This window comes from Esox lucius, chromosome 25 (genome assembly GCF_011004845.1).
Source record: "Esox lucius isolate fEsoLuc1 chromosome 25, fEsoLuc1.pri, whole genome shotgun sequence".
Classification (NCBI taxonomy): domain Eukaryota; kingdom Metazoa; phylum Chordata; class Actinopteri; order Esociformes; family Esocidae; genus Esox; species Esox lucius.
Window position 1 is genome coordinate 14,679,058 of NC_047593.1, and position 18,350 is coordinate 14,697,407.

Below are 18,350 nucleotides of genomic sequence, written 5' to 3' on the forward strand. Positions count from 1 at the left end.
TTCCAATAACGAGGTTTGTAAACAATGTTAAAATGCATTTAGCGATTACCAAAATATTCAGTTCTGTTGAGCAACCATAATATATATTACTGCTTGCTTTCCATCCAGTGGGATTTGAGAAGGAAACACAGAGTTGACATAACGTTTGCTAAGCTGTTAATGGGCTGTTGTATCTGTGCTTTCATAGCTGGAAGGAATAACAACTGATATCAATACTGTCTGCAACACCAATGCCCCCTCAGCCAACTTGCCCAACCTTTGGCTCTAATTACTGAAACAAAACACTAAAATCACAGTGGGGACATTTTTGGCCCACTCGTTCATACAGATCTGCGTTAACTTGGCAACGCCTGCAACATCTGTGGGTGAATGTGTGCCGCGTGACCTTGTTCCTCAAATACACAGCAGAAAGTGTAAACATGTTATCTGTCCTTTCTTTTAACGGCGCATCACCTGTAATAATAGGGGCAGCTCTTCCTCTCTGGCCCCTCGGCGGCCGTGACGGCTCTGACGATCTGCTCCGCGTCGGTGCTGACCAGCTTGACAGAGTGGATGGTCAGGTGCTGGTTGAGGTTGGCTCTACACTTGGCTGCATAGGGACACAGGTGACACTTATAGCCCCTCCCCTCTGGAAGGACAGACAGACGGAGCACATGACAACAGACTCTCAATGTCTGACAGGGAGGGATGTCTCCTGACACGCGCACACATGGATGAGCACACCGTACCAACTGTATACACAAATTGTGTACGCACGTGTTCACACTGACACACACACAGTACATTGACTAAGTGCGCACACACACAAAAAGCATACTGCTAGTCTCTTTACATCAGCTAGTAAATGGTACACACACAGGATTGTACACACACACACAAAGTTTTGCATCAGGCCTCAAAGCGAGGGAACCTCTGTGCAGCCCGGGCCAACCCAACAGAACTCAGCATATGTCCCTGCTGCCTTAATGGTTTGGACCCGTTCACCGGCAGCTCACCCACACACACAGGGTGCATGGCTTTTCACGCATAAAAATGTGTAGGTTTTTACATTAATGTGGGTGCATAACAGGGGAAAAAAAAAACGATTTGAATACAATTAACATGTAGAATACATTATCTTCTCAAGGCAATGACCCTTACACTTGTGATAATGCCAGGGGAGAGGAAATCTCTAATCTGAAGTCTTGACTCTCTGTTCAGGATGTCTCTTTCCAAGGATCACTACCATGTTTGAATGTGTGCATGCTTGTGAGTGCACAGAACACAGATGTAAAAACAGGTATGGAGTATTAGTAATTCGTTTTAGTAATTCGTTTTTACTCAGTCGGTCTAAACCTACTTTTAAGAGTTAGAATAACAGAATACACAATGAACAATTTCAAAATGTAGCTTTGCTTCAGCGGCTTAAGTGTTGAAATGTTTTTTGATAACTTCATTAGACTAGATTTGCTTTAGCAACAAGCTATCTAAACTTCTCATAATCATCATCCCCCACACACACTTGTTTTATTCTTTCTCATTGAGCATCTTAAAAATAATTTCCACTCCATGGCAAAATGGGCTGGACTGCATTAAATTCGCTCAAAACTGCCAAATCCCCTCTTCCCAAAGAGAAGTAGGTAGCTGGAACTGTTTGAAAGTAGTAACAGAATTACAGAAATCTTTTCTCCCTACCAAGTCAAAATGAGTAGAATTGGCATGGGATGTTTGTTTACATTACGTGTGTGTGTAGGTACTGTGGCCAGGGCATTCTTCTGGCTTGGTAATTACACAGGCAGTTTTCCACTGAGACTAATCAAAGTGGTAATCTCTTTAAAAGAAGGGTAATCTAGTCTAGTGAACCTTATTTATTACAAGGCATTAAACACACACACACACACAGACAGACAGCCGACCCCCCCCATCTGCACCCCCCCCCCCCCCCCCCCGAGGAATGATAAAAAGGCCCAATCTGCAGACTGGGAATGGCAGGCAGACGTGTTTAGGGACTGACCTGTATGTAGAGACAGGTGTCTGGACAGGGTCTGCTGCCGGCCAAACACTTTACCACAGACAGAGCAGGGATACAGCTGCTCACTGCCCCACTGGGCCAGCCCGTCCCCCCCCCGGCTCCAGCCCGTCCCCCCCCGGCTCCACACCGTCCCTCTCTGGGTCTGGAAAACGCACACAATCATCGTCGTCGTCATCACAGTTCACCATGTATCAATCACAATTTTCATCACAGTTCACCATGTATCAATCACAATTTTCATCACAGTTCACCATGTATCAATCACAATTTTCATCACAGTTCACCATGTATCAATCACAATTTTCACCATCAGTCATCACAGTTCACCATGTATCAATCACAATTTTCACCATCAGTCATCACAGTTCACCATGTATCAATCACAATTTTCATCATCAAAGTCTTCACAGTTCACCATGTATCAATCACAATTTTCATCATCAAAGTCTTCACAGTTCACCATGTATCAATCACAATTTTCTTCCCACATCATTTCTTCAATAAAAAAAATGAGAAGCCTGGCCAGCCACATATTGTAGCAAAGCAACTTGATTAAACTCTCTGTGTTCTCAAAGCAGCAAACACTGTAACCCAGCTTCGCTTCCTCATGCTAATCCCGGTATGTGACGCGCCGTGCCCCTTGCCCCTTGCCCCTTGCCCCTCCATAGAAAACAGCTGTGTGTGGTAAATGGCCAATATACCATGGCTAAGAGCTGTTCTTAGGTACAACGCATCACACAGTTCCTGGACACAGCGCTTAGCCCTGTCATATTGACAATACACCACAATCCTCCAAAATGACTAACTGCCAGCATTAACTAGTTACCAACGCAATTAGGAGTGCAAAAAGATGCAATGCCATACCGTGATATACCAGCCGTGATATACCAGCCGTGATACACCAGCCGTGATACACCAGCCGTGATACACCAGCCGTGATACACCAGCCGTGATATATGAGATATCAGCATTCAGGATTCAACACTTCCGGCAGTATACTAGTACACTGGGTCACACACTCACCAGGAGGAGGAGGGGGACGGAGATGGGAGGGGGAAACACAGCAGGGAGGGAGATGGGAAGAGAGAGAGAGAAGAGAGACTGGTTGAGAGACGGTTCAAGGTAGAGGAATGGAGGCAAACACAGAGAGGAGAGACAGAGCGAGTGCACCTTCTTGCACGACAAGGAGAGATGCAGAATTCAGGCATAGCGGCTCATTAAGATTCTGCCCCCCCCCTCCCCCTCCAGAGGATCCAGTTGATGTCACCGACCAGAAGGACTAAGGCAGTGTGCTACCAGGACGGCCTTTCAGACAGGGTTAAACGGGAGAACGTAGACATGGTACTGGACCTGTAGAGTTAAACAGTAACACACAGTGTCTTTATAACACTGGCCGCTGATTGTTTTAGCTGTTCTGGTGTGTCATTTGAGGTGAATCATTGCGATTGAACTTCGGCCTTTAGGCATTCTTCACATTGCTGTGAACGGGATCGCGCTGGATACCTTTTGGCCTGGTGAAACAGCTAGAGGTCGCTCCTTGTAGTCACCATCCGCTACTAAAAGGCAACAAAAACCAAATATACGGCGGAAGCTTTCGTAAGCATTGCAAGCTGGTGAATTGATGGGGGCATTTTGGGCAAAGGAGGGGAAGATGAAATAGAGGCGACGCAGCAGCTAGGAGGCCCATTTTTTAATGGGGGTAGCATTAAAGAACAGATGTACTGGCCTTGGAGAGACGGCAAGAGCAAAGGAAGAAGGAGAGAGGGAGATTGGGAAGTCTGAAGGACGTCAAGCTAGAGCCGCTGCCCGCTGGTAATTGGAGCCAGGTCTGAATCCCTCCCTCCAAACCCAAAAGAGGAGGAGCAGAAGGGGAGAGTCCAGAGAAGGAGACGCTAAAAGATTATTCGATCTTGACCTGTCCGGACAGGCAGTTGTTGGAAGAGCAGAACAATCGGTCCTGTGAACGTTCCCCCACTGTTTCTCAGGCTGCAGCACAATCACAGAATGTTCTCGGAACGTTGCAATCAGACATTCACCTGGTGATGTACGTTACCGGAATCAGTTTTATCTGTTCTTTAAAAAGGTTCCCAGATTGTTTCGGTAGGTTGTGGGAACTGATCTGGTGGGTAAAGGGGGCACAGATCACATATTGCGGGCCCCCTTCCCGGTCTTTTCCACCTGGAAAATATTGTATTTTACACAATCAAGGTTCCCAGAAAATCACCAAATACAAGTGCTCTCCAGAGTCTCCAGATTCACTGGACCTGTTGGTAATGATTAGCATAAAAAGGCTGTGCTATGGTTGTTTAACAGCTGAAATCTTACACTCACAATTTGACAAATCTAATCTTTAATTGAAGACAAATTCTTAAAAATGCTCTAAAAAAAACAACACAAATGGCACAAATAGTGGCACACCTGTTTTTTTAGTACTTTGTGTGCCTTGCCATGATAACAGCACAATCTTCTCCTGTAATATTTTTATGAGGTGAGAGAACATAGCGAAAGCTGCGGCAATACACCCATGCAGAACCTCTTGAGATTGAGTCATTGGTCCTTGCTTGTAGACTCGCTGTTTCAGTTCAAACCCATAGGTTTTCAGTGGGGCTTAGGTCTGAGGACCAGGGTGTCCATTGTAAACGTCTGAGAATGTGTTCAGTAAGATTATTCTTTCAATGTCATATTGTGTCAACTTTCACCTAATCTTTCAAAAAAAAAAATACATATTAAGGGGGAGTTGAGTGCCAAAAACATGTTTCTGAGATCCTTTTATTTTCTTTGATTAGGGCTTTTCAAAATTATGCCACTTTTTTCAAGACATATTGAGAAAGACTCAGAAAGCCAGGCTATTTTGTTGTGTAAACTTGCAGATATCGAAAGCTCGAGATGCCACTTTCCGAGGCAGCGTGCACCACGCTTTCGACAGAGCCCCCCCCAGGAGGTTTGTAAGTGTGAAGACAAATGTGTCAGAACTGTATCAGTTTTTTCTTTCTGTGCAGTGCACCCTCACATCACCCGATCGATGGCCACAATCCTGCGTAGCACGTTTCAAACGCGCTGGAGTAAATTCAAACGACACGGAAACGATTAGACAAATGATGAGTCCATCCAGAGTTTTATTCTCTCTTAACGTAAATAAGCCCAAACAATGTTGACATTCTCTGAACAATTTCACCCAAATTAAAAGGTTTGACTTCTCACAGTTCAATCTTTAATTTCGAAGGGCACAGTTCGTCCAGTCGCGACGGCATTCACACAGCATTTAAGCTAGGCCGCAACAAGACAGCGTCGACTGAGGTTTGTCTCTGCAGCTTCCTGGAGTGTGGGAATCTCTGAATGAAGGAGCACACACACCACAGTTAAACCCCTCACGTCAATGACCACTCCTGTCCGCACAAAGCCAGCCTCCACTGGACTAAATACTTTCCCTCACAGTCTTTGACTCAATTAGGGTTCAAACTGGTGTGTAACCCTACTGTGTCGGGGTCTCTCCTCATGACCCCTGGACCCGCTGTGCCCTCTGACCCTACTACCTCCAAGCCATTTGGAGTGTGGCGCCCAGCTGACGAGTGTGTGTGTGTGTGTGTGTGTGTGTATTGAGGCGCTGTCCTTTGATGCCCTAGGATAGCAAATGGCTGCAGAATGGCAATAGTCTACAATTGGCAGCACTCCTTGTCCCTCACAGTCTTCCTGAGAAGGCTCAACGCGACAATGTCCTTCCATAACTGACCGGCATCTCCCCTCCCATCTCAAACCGGCCAGTAGCTCAGGAGTGAGCGGCCAAAGAGCTTTTGAAGGCACTGCAGCGCGTCAAATGTGACCAATGGCGACGAGAGGCCGGGTCATGGACAGGGCCCAGGGGTCACCCTGGGGCCACGGTGGCCCAGCAACCCCAGCCAGAGCTCTTGTAATGGGGCAATTAGAGGACTGAGCAGAGGCCTTGAAGTGGTTAATGGTTTAATTAGTCTTATTAGAGTTGGAGGGCGAAGAAGTGAGGGAAACATACCCTCTGCCAGGCCGGATGGAACGTGACCCCCGGAACGGGAAGGACAGCCGCCACCGTCACAACACACACACGCAACTAAACAGCCATGATTATGCTCAGAGAGATTTTTAACATGTGGAAATCTAAAGGTGAAGTCTCTACATACTATACATGCCACGATTTAAAATCCGACCAAGAAACCTTCGCTGTTTAACTAACACAGAGGATCTCAGTGCAACAGGATAGGGTGTCGGGTATACACTGGGCGAACGGAACAAACGGACAGGATAGGGTGTCGGGTATACACTGGGCAAACGGAACAAACAGACAGGGCCATGGCCCACTGACTGGCTGTTCTGTTCTACTATAACAGCTGCAGCCGGGCAGAGAGAGAGACGGAGGAGAGATTGTAGAGAGGGAGTGAAAGACGAGAGAACGAGCAAGAGATGGGATGGAGAGAACGAGAGAGAGGGAGAGAGCGAGTGAGTGTATGAGATTGCAACCCAGGCACAGAGTGAGGGGAGAGGAAAAAGGAAAATTTGAAAGTCACTAAATGGAAATAGATAAATATACTGAAGAAAAAGAAAGAATTAGGAGGAGAGAGATATGGGGGGGGATCATTAAAGCACACAGGGGGTGAGAACCGGGCCTCGGGAAGAGGGGTTGGAGTTAGAAAGAAAGAGAACCAAGACGATATTGCTATAAAAAAATAAATAAGATTAAGAGCCAAGAAAAGGGCCTGCACATTGCAACCAGGGATGGGAGACGGTCGGCTGGGCGAATTAACTTTCAGGGCACCCTTGACACGCAAGAAGCCAATCAGATTTTCATTAACCGGTGGATGGTGGAGGGAGGGACGGGGCGAGGCTGGCGCAGGTTAATTACCCGTCGTATCTCCGCCTGTCCGCCACAGGCACCGCCGGGACAACCACAGAGCCATGGAGCATCTGCATGCCGGGTCTCCGGCAGGGGCGAGGCGAGACTGGGGCTGCCCAGAGCAGAGCCCCACGGCTGGGTAGACGCGTGCGAAGGGAGACAGAGGCAGTTGGAGGGGTGGGGGGGGGGGCCTCGCAGCTGGGAGGTGGAAATATGTCTGAGGAGGTGGGCATAGCCTCGGCAGAGAACCTGCTCCAGTGTTGCCGAGCAAAACACGAATGAGCCCCGAGGACACTGAAGACAGAACTGACGTTTCCCCCGTTACTTTGCACTATATATAATAGACCAACATTTCTATTGTTAACATACATTTTCTATTCCTTTTTTAAGTCCTATGACAATCATGCATTCAATTTGGTCAATTGGTTTCTTGCATGTAATGCAATACAATTCAAAAGTTGTCTATTTGGCCCAAGTTGTTATAACGTACAAAAGGTTATTAATGTCAAGCCCGCAATGTACAAAAATGTGTGAAATGGAATGTAGGCCTGCAGTGAAGACCACATACAGGCTACTGTAGGTTCTATATTAATACAATATATCAGAGGCTGTCTCTGTACAAAGGGTTTACTGCACTGGTTTTGTTGGTAGTGTGTAGTTAGGCCTACATTATACTCAAATATTGGCAAGTGAATAAAAATGTACCATAACGTGGACACAGCCTCAGTGTGAAGGCATTAAAGAACGTTCCACAGAATTCTCACATCGTTCCGCTGACTGGAGCAGATGTGTTCAGTGGCTGAATATTTTGGGGGGGGGGGCGTTAGCGGGAGGTTACTGTTGGATGCTGCCAGTGCCTGCCGGTTGCATGAGAAGTTTGTGTCTGTCTGTCTGTCTCACCGTGGAGGGCTCTGGAGGAGGAGGTGGCCTCTGCGGGGGAGGAGGACTTGGAGCGTGGACTGAAGGGTGATTGTCTGAAGCGCTCCTCCAGGAACGGACTAAAGGACAAGAGAGCATAGAAACACACCGTCAGAGACACACACAGGGGGAGACAGAGACGCACGCGGGGGGAGACAGAGACGCACGCGGGGGGAGACAGAGACGCACGCGGGGGGAGACAGAGACGCACGCGGGGGGAGACAGAGACGCACGCGGGGGGAGACAGAGAAGCACGCGGGCGGAGACAGAGACGCACCCGGGCGGAGACAGAGACGCACGCGGGCGGAGACAGAGACGCACGCGGGCGGAGACAGAGACGCACGCGGGCGGAGACAGAGACGCACGCGGGGGGAGACAGAGACGCACGCGGGGGGAGACAGAGACGCACGCGGGGGGAGACAGAGACGCACGCGGGGGGAGACAGAGACGCACGCGGGGGGAGACAGAGACGCACGCGGGGGGAGACAGAGACGCACGCGGGCAGACATGGTCAACAACGACACACAAAATAAATAGATATTCAAACAATAGAAATACAAACGAGGTGGCAATCCAATAAGCCAGCTGAAAGTCAGCCACTGTGATTACTGTAGATGTTCTCACCTGCTGACGCCCACCATGTTGCTGTCTCTCTGATCGTTGGCTTTGCTGACCTTTTCTGCCAAAAAAAATATTTAGAACAGCACACAGTCAGACGAGTGGTCATTAACCGCAATGATAATATATTACCAAGCTCTTTGTGGTTATGATCGAACCACCCAGCGCTTATTCAGGGCAGGCATATTGATTATTCCAGGTGACCTGACAGCCCATTTTGGCCTTGCACTGGTTTAAGTGGTCATAGTTACACACTGTGGTATAAACCCAGGGACACTGCTTGGCTGTTCCACTCACTAAGTGGACACAGGCCTTCTGTCAATTGCGTTTCCTTGCATGCTCTCTCCCCTTCTTTTCCACGGAACCCATTGGAAGAGAAAGCAAAAGGTCCCGCCCATCTGACATCATCCCATTGGTTGCAAGAGAAACCCAATTACAATGAAGCCATGTTAGAACATGGTGGTATAAATAACCCCATCTTTCTCCCCTTCTCTTCAGTCATAGTAAAAACCCAGGGAAGGTGTAATGGTTGTGCCACTGTCTTTAAATAGTCATAGTAAAAACCCAGGGAAGGTGTAATGGTTGTGCCACTGTCTTTAAATAGTCATAGTAAAAACCCAGGGAAGGTGTAATGGTTGTGCCACTGTCTTTAAATAGTCATAGTAAAAACCCAGGGAAGGTGTAATGGTTGTGCCACTGTCTTTAAATAGTCATAGTAAAAACCCAGGGAAGGTGTAATGGTTGTGCCACTGTCTTTAAATAGTCATAGTAAAAACCCAGGGAAGGTGTAATGGTTGTGCCACTGTCTTTAAATAGTCATAGTAAAAACCCAGGGAAGGTGTAATGGTTGTGCCACTGTCTTTAAATAGTCATAGTAAAAACCCAGGGAAGGTGTAATGGTTGTGCCACTGTCTTTAAATAGTCATAGTAAAAACCCAGGGAAGGTGTAATGGTTGTCCCTCTCTGCCTCATCCCCTATTTGACGACCTCATCAAAGCTGCCTTCAGCTCCTTGGGTGGCACTTCTCTAGTCCCTGGCTGCCCCCCTTCCTCCCTGACAGAGGACAGAGGTCTCTTCGCGTTGCCATGACAATGCCGCACGGGAGCTATGTAAGGAGGAAGGAGTGTGTGCGCGTGTGGGGGGTGGGGGGGTGTGCGCAGCCAAGTGTGCTTGAGCCGGCAAGTTTGAAAACGAGTCGAGGGAGAGAGAAGCAGGGCTAGAATGAAGGAGGAAAGGAGGGAGGGATAGCGAGAGATGGGCAGTGTGTGTGTGTGTGTGTGTGTGTGTGCACTTGCTTGCACACTGGCATGTCAGTGTGCCGCTGGTGAGATTTTTGTCACCATTTCCAAGGTGCTAGTGTACATGGCATTTAAGCGGCGCAATCAGAGACGGGAGCTGGAGCTGGGGGCAAGGCCTGGGTATCCAGCACCCACCCACAACCCCCCCCACCACCACCTCCCTCTGGGAAAGCAGGCACCACTTCAGAGCTCAGTCATCATATGGCAAAACAAACAGCTGTCTGCCGCCTCAATGTCATTGTCACGGCCAAGCGGAGAAGAGTGTGTGTATTAAACCTACCAAGCACATTTCAGGTAATATATAAGCGCCCGGCCTGAACAGAGGGGGTGGCGAGGGAAACACAGGTTTTATGGCTGAGGGTCACGCCATGTTTCAAGGGTGATGCTGAGCACGAACAAGCCACAAGGAGGGGTTTTGAGTGTAATCAGGTGTGTTTGTGTGGTCAGGGAAGTGTGTGCGCGCGCATGTTTTACCATCTGGATGGGGACCAAAAATCCCTGCCAGGATAGTAAAAACTAAAAGGATAAAAAGATAGTTCTAGCATTAGGAGGCAGAAGATTAGGGTTAAGGTTAGGTTTTGGGGTTATAGTTAAGGAATTTTTTAAAATATTATTATTATACTATTATATGAGTAGTGTTCAGGTCCCCACAAGGATACAAACACACGTGTGTCCATGTTTCACTAACGTACAAACACACGTGTGTCCATGTTTCACTAACGTACAAACACACGTGTGTCCATGTTTCACTAACGTACAAACACACGTGTGTCCATGTTTCACTAACGTACAAACACACGTGTGTCCATGTTTCACTAACGTACAAACACACGTGTGTCCATGTTTCACTAACGTGGTGGCAAGCCTGAGGGTTAAGCTGACAATAAGGGTTAAGCTCATTCCTGTCACCTTCACACCCTTGGTTAATTGGCCCTCCCTTTACACACGACGCCAGACTCATTGACAACCACTTTTTCCCAAGTGACTTTTAGGTAAATGCCCAACCTGGCTCACTTCTAAACATCTGCTACACTAAGAGTGACCTGCACTGGACACTCAGGATGATTCGTTTGGTCGACACCGATTTACGTCTGACCGGAACGAGCTGCAAAAGACCCTCAAGCTGGACGCGCCTTACCAGACTCTTTCAAAAATCAACAAGCTGATAGGTTAAGTGTCCATGCTGAATCCCCTGAGCGTATCCCATTGGATTCAGTGTAATTTAACGTTTGTCCATTCGAATTTGTATTTATATTTTTTCACCTCATCAGAATTGCTTCACGAGTGACTTTAATTTTTTTATATTGGGAATAACTTTTTGGTTTCCACAAGAATAGAGGTGTGTAAAATTTGTGTGTGTGACCACGTTAGAACATTGCATACCTGATAGTTGGAAGAGGAGTTCGGAAGCCATTTTGACCGATATGTCCTGGGAGAAGAGGTCTTGCTTCTGTGGGCGGGATAACACATCAGGGAGACTGCCCATTGGCTCGCTCTTCTCAGACGTCCCTAAAGTGCTGAAGGCCAGTAGGTGTGAGGGGGCCACGACCGGGTCGCTGGGTGTGTCCACCTCCATAGGCTCTGCCTTCACTGTCACCTTCTGGTAGTGGGCGGCATCCTTGTTGCTCTCTGGGGAAGGGGATTGGATGAGAGGACAGCGTTGAACAGCGTATATGTGTACACTCACCTAAAGGATTATTAGGAACACCATACTAATACTGTGTTTGACCCCCTTTCGCCTTCAGAACTGCCTTAATTCTACGTGGCATTGATTCAACAAGGTGCTGAAAGCATTCTTTAGAAATGTTGGCCCATATTGATAGGATAGCATCTTGCAGTTGATGGAGATTTGTGGGATGCACATCCAGGGCACGAAGCTCCCGTTCCACCACATCCCAAAGATTCTCTATTGGGTTGAGATCTGGTGACTGTGGGGGCCATTTCAGTACAGTGAACTCATTGTCATGTTCAAGAAACCAATTTGAAATGATTCAAGCTTTGTGACATGGTGCATTATCCTGCTGGAAGTAGCCATCAGAGGATGGGTACATGGTGGTCATAAAGGGATGGACATGATCAGAAACAATGCTCAGGTAGGCCGTGACATTTAAACGGGGCCAAAAGTGTGCCAAGAAAACATCCCCCACACCATTACACCACCACCACCAGCCTGCACAGGCATGATGATCCATGTTCTCAATCTGTTTACGCCAAATTCTGACTCTACCATCTGAATGTCTAAACAGAAATCGAGAATCATCAGACCAGGCAACATTCTTCCAGTCTTCAACTGTCCAATTTTGGTGAGCTCGTGCAAATTGTAGCCTCTTTTTCCTATTTGTAGTGGAGATGAGTGGTACCCGGTGGGGTCTTCTGCTGTTGTAGCCCATCCGCCTCAAGGTTGTATGTGTTGTGGCTTCACAAAGGCTTTGCTGCATACCTCGGTTGTAACAAGTGGTTATTTCAGTCAAAGTTGCTCTTCTATCAGCTTGAATCAGTCGGTCCATTCTCCTCTGTGCGTGAAAATCCCAGTAACTGAGCAGATTGTGAAATACTCAGACCGGCCTGTCTGGCACCAACAACCATGCTACGCTAAAAATTGCTTAAATCACCTTTCTTTCCCATTCTGACATTCAGTTTGGAGTTCAGGAGATTGTCTTGACCAGGACCACACCCCTAAATGCATCGAAGCAACTGCCATGTGATTGGTTGATTGGATAATTGCATTAATGAGAAATTGAACAGGTGTTCCTAATAAACCTTTAGGTGAGTGTATATGTATATGTTAGTGAGGGAAACAAATCCTTGTCAGCTTTCAGAAAACCCAGTTCAGTTTTATCCAGAAGGTTTATTATATTTATATTGGATGAAACTGGCTTTTCTCAAAGCTAGTAAATGGATTGAATTCCCAGTCATTTACTAATCTCTGCATTCATCTATGCATTCAATCAGTTACCCCAGCTGTATTTTACAGATAATGTCCATATACGCATCTCCTACTAAAATATCATCAGCTGGGTTTGTCATAAATCCCGAGGTGCTCCGTATGACTTCAGCGATGCTCAAAGGAAGACAAAGCTCCAAAAGCTTAATGTCTTGAACACACATGAGAACATGCTATACCAGCCTAATCTGACTCAGACGAGACCTCTCATTCTGTTCACATTTCAACCTCCATCTGTCACTCTGAACTCCGAAATGAGTCCGAATTCAAATTATTATTAAAACGTTTGGAATTCCAAAATGTTAATAAAACCTCTGCCATCACATCTATCCAACCCCCGCAGCAGTGCATTGTGGACCGGTTGGTATCCATCATAAGGTCAGTGGGCATCGCCAGGTAATATTTAGGGAGCTGGGCGGACGATAGAGGTTAACTAGGCTGTATGTGTGTGTCGTGTGTGTGTGTGTGTGTGCGTGGCTCTTTCATTGGAGCACATAGACCAGGTTAGATGTGTTAAATATGGATAGGAACTCATTACAGCCCTGTGGCAGATTTGAAAGGGAGGTGCTGCAAACTGGAAAACAGCTTGCTTCAGCTGTTGTCCAAAAACAAGATGGGGAAAACACTTCTGAATTAAACAGCGTTGTCTTAGCAATTTGTTTCTTCAATCACTATTACGCTTAGATAAAAAAAAAATGGTGCGGCTGAAATAAACAGCAACAACTTAAAAAATAAACTTCTCATAATCGCCCCTGCAGCTCCTCATCTGCCCTGGCTGTCTATCTGCATCTCTTTCTGTCTTACTGTCCGTCTGTGTGTGTGTGTGTCTGTCTGTGTGTGACTGTGTCTGTGTGTGTGTCTGTCTGTGTGTGACTGTGTCTGTGTCTGTGTGTGTGTCTGTGTCTGTGTGTGTGTCTGTGTCTGTGTGTGTGTGACTGTGTCTGTGTGTGACTGTGTCTGTGTGTGACTGTGTCTGTGTGTGTGTCTGTGTGTGTGTGACTGTGTCTGTGTGTGTGTGACTGTGTCTGTGTGTGTCTGTGTCTGTGTGTGTGTCTGAGGACAGTGTGAATCTCCATCCATTTGCAGTGATTATGGATATATGAAATTTGGCCCGAAGCAAATGGCAAGCGGAGCAGGGAAGACGCTGAGGTCACCAACAGGACAGCAGAGAAAGGGGGATGGAGGGAGAGAGAAATACGGAAAGAAAGATAGAAATGGCGTGAGAGAGAGTGAGAGACCAGCAGTATGGGACAGAGAGAGAGAGAGCGAGGTGGGGAGGGAGGGGGGAGTAGAGGTGAAGAGCGAGGCACTGGTGACCCCGCAGTGACCCTGGCCTCTCTGTGCCCTCGCCTGTCTCTTCTCCATGGCAGAGCCCGGGAGGGGGGGGGGGGGGGGGGGGGCTAGACTGAGTCACCGTTGTCTGAACCCAGGCAAGCGCGCGCACACGCACAAAGCGCGAGTGCTCTGTGTTTACAGAAGGTAAAGTATGTGTGAGCTCCTCTGTTTTTGCCACTGTATATACCATTGAGCGTGTGCCCGAGCCCTGCCGTGCGTGTCCCCTCCGTGCACCCAGGTGTCGGGGGGGGGGGGGGGCGGTAGCGGTCTAGCCAACCCCCCGACGCCGCGTCACACCCGGTGTGGAGACCACTGACAACAATCAGGCCTGTAATCCCTTAATCGGGTGCCCAGAGCAGGGACGGGGGGAGGGAGGGGGGCAGAGAGCCAGGCATGGGGGTAGGCGGATGGGGGCATTCGGGGTGGGTTGGTGGGTGGGGGGGGGTGGGTGGGCAGAGAACGCCACGAGGCCGGGTCAACCAAGGGACAGGCCGTCTCACGCGTGCTCCCGCCTGGGGTTCACCACCCCTGCCGTCAGGGGCTGAGAAGATTGCTGAGCCACGACATGCGTGCGTGCGTGCGCGCGCACACACGCACGCACAAACACCACGGCAGGTTTGGATAAACACGCTTGCGTCACAGCAGAGATTCATGGAGAGGTCAGACGTCGTGCGCGCGCGCACGCACATGCATGCGCACACATGCGCGCACACACACACACACGCACACACAGAATGTAGATAAACAGTCTGGCCTGAAAAACACAGCGCAGCGGGGGGATCAGAGTGGTCTTTCTGTGTGTCAAATGGCATGGCCGTCACTTTGCCTGCCTGGTGCTAGCATGGTCCGCATAAAACACACACGCTACGAATCACGTAGTCGGCCGGGGTTATGACATTATGTTCTGGTGCCATAAAAAGCAGCACTCAGTGCCACTGAATCATGCTGCTCGCCTGTGTGTGTGTGTGTGTGTGTGTGTTATCCCTCCAGTACATGTAGCACTCTGTGATGCACCAGCTGCTGTGTGTGTGTGTGTGTGTAGGACACAAGTTAACCTCTCGCAGTAGGAAGAGAGGTTGTGAGCTGATTTAACTCCCACTGATCTGCTCGGGTGGTCTCTCTGCCTCTCCCTATACTGCAATGCATCGTGGGTATAGATAAATCAAGTTCACCTGACGCCATCTACTTTGTCATGTGTCATATCCGCGGGACGTGACCTGAAGGCGGGCTTGTGTGTTGACGTCGCGCGCGTCGTGCTGGATATGCCGTCCGTCCGATCGTCTGTCAACACGCCGCGGCGTTTACGCACTCCGGGCATAAAGACGCGGGTGCAGAAGCCACGCGGGGTTCGACTCCACGAGGCTTCCTTCATTTCTGAGGCCGAGCAGAAGTGACTGGGCTCTGTGGGCTGCTTTGGACGTTTCGCCGTTCCCCTGTTAACCCCCCATCCGCTTCCAATCGGCGCACACAGAGTGTCGTGGTGTCTTTGCGTTGAGCAGTTAAAGCCCCTATAGCTAACACACAGACATCCATACTGGGCCATTACCCATTCAACACATGCAGAGCTACAGTATGTTATCACACAGGCCCTTTGATGCGTCGGCTCCCAGGGGGCACGCAGGGATCAGAGATGGAGAGGGGAGAAAACTAGAGCGAGAGCGGAGGAGAGGAAAACTGAGAGGGAGGAGAGACAAGAGACAGGATGGAGAGAAGGGGGCGACGAGAGAGAGCGAGAGAGGAGGCAGGGCCGAGACGAAGCGAGGAGTGTGGAGGGAGATTCAGAGGGAGCGAGCGAGAGATAAGGGAGAAGGATGATTGAGAGAAGGAGAGCGAGAGGAGTAGGCATGAAACGATAAGCCCTCCTGTCCTCTCCCCTTCCTCCGCTCCCCGCCTCATCTCCAGCTCTCCATGACCCGCTCAGACAGGGGTGAAGAGTTCAGCTGCTTCAAAGGGCCGCAGCGGTGGAAGACAAACAGCAAGCCCGGCTGCAGACGCACAGACCTGATCCCGGACCAGTCGGCTCTCTCAGCCCGGAGCAGAAGGGAGGGCATGCTGATGCTAACCCTGGTCCCAGATCTGCTGCTAGTTTCCCCCCCTCAATAATTCAGTGCAATTGTGATGCAACGCTTGCACTGAGCCACCCAGAGAGAGAGAGCTGGAGTGTGTGTGTGTGTGTGTGAGAGAGGGGGATCAAAGACACAATAGTCCCCTTAGGGCATAAGTGCCTAAAGATATCACCACCACTGTAAGACAAGATGTTGAGGAGGAACAGAGAGTGGGAGGGTGGGTGGGAGAACGGGGAGGGCATGGGGAGGGCACCGGGAGGGCACCGGGAGGGCACGGAGGCAGTATGGAACAGGCTTAGCAGCAAGATACGGCAGTGCAGTGGGGTGATGAACGGAAGTGTGACATCACACAAAATACGGAATTATTGGTGGACCCCCCTACTCTCAAACACCTACCATGAACTTGGAGTGTAAATTATTCATTTGAGGTTAGTGTAGATTCTACGCTTTAGTTTGAGAGCATTTGTTCATATATTTGGTTGATAGTTTAGAAATGTAAACACTTTTTATATAGTCCCCGATTCAGGGCAACACAAGTATTGGGACAGATATATATATATATTTAAATATTTCCAAATGACGCATTCTGCAAGGTCTGTGCCACATTCAGTTGTTGGAATGTCTTTGTGCATTAAACCCCATCTGCAGCAGATGAACGGCAGGTTCAATTACTGTTAAATCTGGGATTAACTTGGCCTGTCAAGTACTTTCCACTTTTCAGCCCTGAACCTCACCCAACAATCCTGACCCCCACCACACACACACACACACACACACACACACACACACACGTGACTTAGAGGAGCAGGTAGGGTTAACTGTCTGGCCAGTACACAGCAACATATTTCACTCATCAATGAAGACAAGTGAACCACTTCAGCCATATTTCACAGCGGTACACTGAGGACCTGTTTTCTCTCCACACCTCCTCTTGCCATCTCCCTGGCCATCAAACCTTTAATTATGATTCAGTGCAGTTGTCTTGGCAACGGAGAGGTGGCCAAAAGACAATTGTTTGATTAGAAGGAAAAACATTGGTTACATTTTTCACAGTGTTTTGTTTTTAATAATTTTGTTTTTCCGCTCTTTACCAAGGGGCCAAGAATTATGGAGGATACTGTATTTTACATCTACCATAGTAAATCTGAAGTGCTAGAAAATAGATAAAAATCTTTGGTCCTCATGCTGACAATCACCAATAACACAAAGCTAACACAAAGGCTAACACAAAGCCAAGAATCAGAACCAGGCATTGACAGCACAATTACACCTGCACAAATGATGTGACAAAACACACCTGAATAAACAGAAATTCCTGTCAACACAACTGTCACAACACATTCGGGGGCCTGAAACGGGTGACAATCGCATAAAAAGCGTAAATGTACACAAATGCCTGCAAATAACAGCTGAGATTCAAAATAGGAACTGATTTTAAATTCAACCTTTTGGAGCAAAGAATCAAAAATATATAAGCAAATGACCAAAATCGTCATTGTCCCAATACTTATGGAGGGCATTGTACATTCATATCAATAAAAAATCCAATCAATTATCACCTTCCTACATACACAAACACTTTGTTATGCTGTGTTCATAGCATAACAATGAACACAAGAAAATTGACTTATTTATTATTATTCCCCAAACAGTCTACTGCACCCCAGCTGTTCAATGAGCAGCCTTTAGGTGATATACCCCTTCCCTAAAACCCCCAACCCCCCAATTTAACAACACACCATGTCAGGTACACTCGCCTTAATTAGCAAGGTAACAACCTTGGACGCCGGGTGCGACGGGAGATGAAACAGGGGTGGGGGGGTTGGGTAAGGGTGTGTGTTGGGACGGAAATAGGTTCTCTGCTAGAAGGGTGTGATTTCACATCTACAGTGTGGGGGGCAGCAGGGACCAGGGCCATCCTCGCCCACATTCTGCCGGCCGGCCTGCCAGGGACACAGGGTGCCTCGTAGACCCCCCCCCCCCCCCCCCCGACGTCCCCCCGTGCCCCTCTAGCAGGACCCATCTGCCGGCAGGCGCTAGCAGGCGTTAGCCACCGGCGCAGGGGAATGTTTAGCCCCACTGTAATTAGCCCCCAGACGCTAACCGTGCTAACAGCATGTTTTAAAACAGATGTGGGGGAGTGGAGAATGGACTCGCCCCCGTCGCCACCAGTTGGATGAGGAGGAGGAGGAGAGACACAGGGAGAGAGAGAGAGCTAGGGAAGGAGGGAGTATGAGAGATAGAGAGGGAAATAAGTGACCTAGTTAAAGCGATGATACAACACATTACTGCACAGTGG

General features: G+C 48.5%; 1 protein-coding gene across 1 annotated transcript in view; it reads right to left on the reverse strand.

Annotated features, from left to right (window-relative positions):
* Positions 1–18,350, reverse strand: part of znf827 (zinc finger protein 827) — a 72,544-nt gene that overhangs the window by 11,769 nt on the left and 42,425 nt on the right. The window contains exons 6-11 of the mRNA XM_034290917.1: positions 11,090–11,335; positions 8,415–8,469; positions 7,773–7,870; positions 5,291–5,343; positions 1,994–2,153; positions 454–628 (exon numbers count right to left, since the gene is read on the reverse strand). Of these exons, the coding sequence (XP_034146808.1) occupies positions 454–628; positions 1,994–2,153; positions 5,291–5,343; positions 7,773–7,870; positions 8,415–8,469; positions 11,090–11,335 (787 nt within the window). The remainder of the gene's footprint in view (positions 1–453; positions 629–1,993; positions 2,154–5,290; positions 5,344–7,772; positions 7,871–8,414; positions 8,470–11,089; positions 11,336–18,350) is intronic.